The sequence below is a fragment of the Sorex fumeus genome, unplaced genomic scaffold (genome assembly GCF_029834395.1).
Source record: "Sorex fumeus unplaced genomic scaffold, SorFum_2.1 ptg000006l, whole genome shotgun sequence".
NCBI classification, from domain to species: domain Eukaryota; kingdom Metazoa; phylum Chordata; class Mammalia; order Eulipotyphla; family Soricidae; genus Sorex; species Sorex fumeus.
The window spans coordinates 68,894,225-68,898,052 of NW_026606063.1; the positions used below are offsets into that span (position 1 = coordinate 68,894,225).

Genomic DNA, 3,828 nt, shown 5'->3' on the forward strand with positions numbered 1-3,828 from the left:
TTCTCACACAAAATAATACCAGAATTGGTTAAAAAGACTGACACCTCAGCAGACATGAGCCGGGCTTCACATGAGAGCCCAAGATCAACATGACCCAGAGTACCTGCAGATAAAAGCCTGACAGTTCCCCACACTGCAGCATCATAAAAGCTTTGCATCCATGGGCTCCAGCATTGAGCCTCTCATACTGGATGACTGAATTATGTTCAGAGTGACTGTTGGGTTCTCTGAGCACTAAAAGAGAGTCCCCACTCCACAAAAAGAAAATTAAAAAATTTAAGCCCTCCCTAAACTCTGTAATATTGGTATTTCAGTATATATTAGATCAAAAAGAAAATCTTTCTCTCAAGTATATCCACAGTTGTGAATTAAAGGAGTCTGTACAGTTCCTGAGACTGTCTGTGATGGTGTGGTCTGACAGAGCCTGTTCCTGGGGCAGAGACAGCAAGACGCTGTGTCCTGACTCTCAGAAGACCAGGGGCCCGTCCTTCTGTGCTCACACTGGGGCCCTCCTGGGGCCTGGGGAGGAACATGTTCTCTGTGGGCAAAGTTCTGCTTCCCCACAGGGACCCGCACCCCTGACCTCCCTGCAGCTGGACTGGTCCCCACACACACCCTCCCCCCTCTGCCTGCCCAGCCTGCCCAGCCCCCTCTCATTTGCAAGTCCTCAGGGCTCATGCCTGGACACTCAATAATAGTCTGTGTCACCCTGCAGGGTCAGTGTCTGTCACACGCAGAGTGGACATGAGGGCCCCTGTGCAGCTCCTCAGCTTCCTGCTGCTCTGGCTCCCGGGTAAGGAAGGAAATGAGGGTTTACATGAAATTGGACTGCCTGCCTCTTCAGGGAAATTATATAATTTATTATTAATGATAATGATATCCACTTATTTTTTTTTATCTCAGGTGCCAAATGTGATATCCAGATGAGCCAGCCTCCATTTGTGTCTGCATCTCTGGGAGAGAAAGTCACCATCACCTGCAAGGCCAGTCAGAGCATTAGCAATTATTTAGCCTGGTATCAGCAGAAACCAGGGAAAGTTCCCAGAGTCCTCATCTATGCTGCAAACAATTTACAACCAGGCGTCCCTCCCCGGTTCAGTGGCAGTGGATCTGGAACAGATTTCACTCTCACCATCAGCAGCCTGGAGCCTGAGGATGTTGCCACTTACTATTGTGAACAGTATAATAATCTAACTCCCACAGTGATACATGCCAGAACATAAACCTGCAGAGATCAGCTGTGCGAGGCTGGGCTGCCCCAGCTGCTCCTCCTGGTGCCTGCCCCACGGAGGGTGTGTTAGATGCAGCCAGGCTCTGTATGACAGACATTTGTGGCACATGTTGAAGAAACATTTTTAGGCTCCATTATTCTCCCGTTCATCCCAGAAGCACAACATGAAAATAGTTTAGTTTATTGATTTTATAGAGATAATTTTCCTGAAGTAAGTAGGTGACAGTGTCATTCAGAGTTTATATGTGTTGGTCTGGTCACTCTAGAAGTCCTCGAAATCATGTTTTAAAAGATAGTTTTAATATCACACATATTGCCACCCCAGTTCTGAGGACACGTGAGGACCTTCAAAACCTCACACTGAGGGTTTCTCACAGGGTCCATCCTCCCCTGCCATGATGTCCTGTCTAATGTGAGCCAGAGGGAGAGACTTACCAGGGGACAAACTCTCACAATCCTGCAGTGTGTTTATGTGTGTGGGGGGGTGGGAGGGTGGGGGCAGAGTTCGGGGGGGGGGGAACTGAGATCTACACCCTTGACTGAGGGATTTTGATCCTGAAATCTTAATGGAAAATAAAAAAAATTTAGTGACAGGAACTGTGGTATTCTATCCTGGATACCTTGAATGTGTAAATGGTTATAACTTTCATTTCAAGGTAACTGGGAGGGATGGGAGACAATTCAGGCAAGTAAGAGATCATATGGAAAAGGAAAATGTCAACACCCTGTACTTAGCCCAAAGTCTTATACCGAGGCCTCATCGGAGATACCCTGGATCACAGTGCCTGAGCTTCCTGGCACGACCAGGTCTTGGCACTCTCAGAGGGAATGTAAATCTACAGAAACCATTGTTACCTTAGGAAACTCCATATTATTGATGATATTTTCCCACTCTATTTGGCCAAAATCCCACCATTTATCTAGCAATATTGATTTTCCTTGGATTTGAATCCCTAGAATGGAAACGTAAAATGTGAGGTGACATTGGTGGGATAACGTGGACCACTTCAAAAGACAGATGCCCAGTTCAAATCAAACATAGCAAAAAATAATCCAGGGCCTGGGTTAGATTTTTGACACCAACAAATTAAAGAGTGCTATTGGGGACTAATGGTTGAAATGTCACACTAGTTTCTAAAGCAGATCTGAGGACAGACCTCACCAGTCATATCCATAGGTTGATGGCTTCTGAGGTCGCTTTACTGGAGCAGCAGCTGTGGGTTTCAGAGTGAGTCTTGATAGTTCTGGAAGGAACATGGAGCTAGATTGACAATTCTACCTCAGGAGTCAGGAGCCCTCTGCTACCCGACATACCCCTGTCATTTCACCTGCAGCTTCGTCTTCCTTCCTGAAGATTCATCTGAAATTGGATCCATGACATGTGAGGATGAAAGAAACCAGCACTTAGCTCCTGGTTGTACACATTCCTCCTGAATTCCTAGTCCCATGTTTATGGTTACTTCACAGGTAGTTGAGCATTTTATTGCTCGAGCGGGCCCAGTAACGTCTCCATTGGAGATTTTGTTGTTACTGTGTTTGGCATATTGAATACTCTCGGTAGCTTCCTGGGCTCTCCGAGAGGGGCGGAGGAATTGAACTCGGGTCGGCCATGTTGGCCGCTTGTAAGGCGAACACCCTACCGCTGTGCTATTATAAAGAGAAATTATTTTTTATTTTGTGCTTAAAAATTGGCGTTCTGTTGTGTATTATAGCACATGTTTCAAAAACTGATGTAAAAAGTCTCTCTAGAATCATTAGGAGAAGCATCTGAAATCATTTTAGCTGCTGTATCAGAGAACAGTCACTAGATGGGAGACAGACCCCATAACTGACCATGCAGTGAGTCTGGATCTTAAAAGCATTGGGATAGTAACTGAGCTAGTGTCCCATTGCCAATAGGGACAGTGGGTCCTGTGGTAATGATGGGAAATGTATAATAGAAGCTGTCAGAGGCTGAATTTTATGCAAATTATCATATTCCTGCAGTGTGAGCAGAAGTCCAGTATCATCTGTCTGCCAGAAACATTAGTAACTAAATGACCGGATGGTTTCTGCCTTGCTAGCAACTGATCCCAGCACTCTCCCTCAGTTTGCATGATTGTTCCAACACTTTCATCTGCCCAGATGTCAGGATTTTCCTTCACACTCAGAAAGTCTTAATACAGACCCATTTTCGTGCAACAAGACCTCCTTAGACTGCAGTTCATGTCTTTCCCCTTGCCCCCTGTGGTACTGACTCTCTTTTGAGATGATCAGATGATTGTGTGTTTGGATGGGATGGAAGACACAGTCCAACTACAGCAAATGCTCATATAACCTTGTGTATTTCTCCAACACATAATTCTCCATCGAAAACATGATCCAGGAGTGATCACTGAAGGAAAAAACCAAAGTCAATCCTGAGCACTGCTAGGTGTGGCCCCAAAGAAAACAAAATATTCATTTGATCACTTGACTTCCCGTTAATCATCGATTTGCTTGAGCAGGCGCCAGTAATATCTCCATTTGTCCCTGTGGCGTGCTAGTGTAGTCCAATGGTATCTGTTCGTTCTAGGAACACAAAGAGCCTCAAACCGATCGTTCATGATCTTGATGAA

The 3,828-nt window shown here is 45.5% G+C and overlaps 1 gene segment (V, D, J or C); it reads left to right on the forward strand.

Moving 5' to 3' along the window:
* Positions 1-744: 744 nt before the first annotated feature.
* LOC130032875 (immunoglobulin kappa variable 1-27-like) lies at positions 745-1,223 on the forward strand. The segment is given in 2 exon segments: positions 745-793; positions 904-1,223. Coding segments are annotated over 2 exon segments (369 nt in total).
* The last annotated feature ends 2,605 nt before the right edge of the window (positions 1,224-3,828 follow it).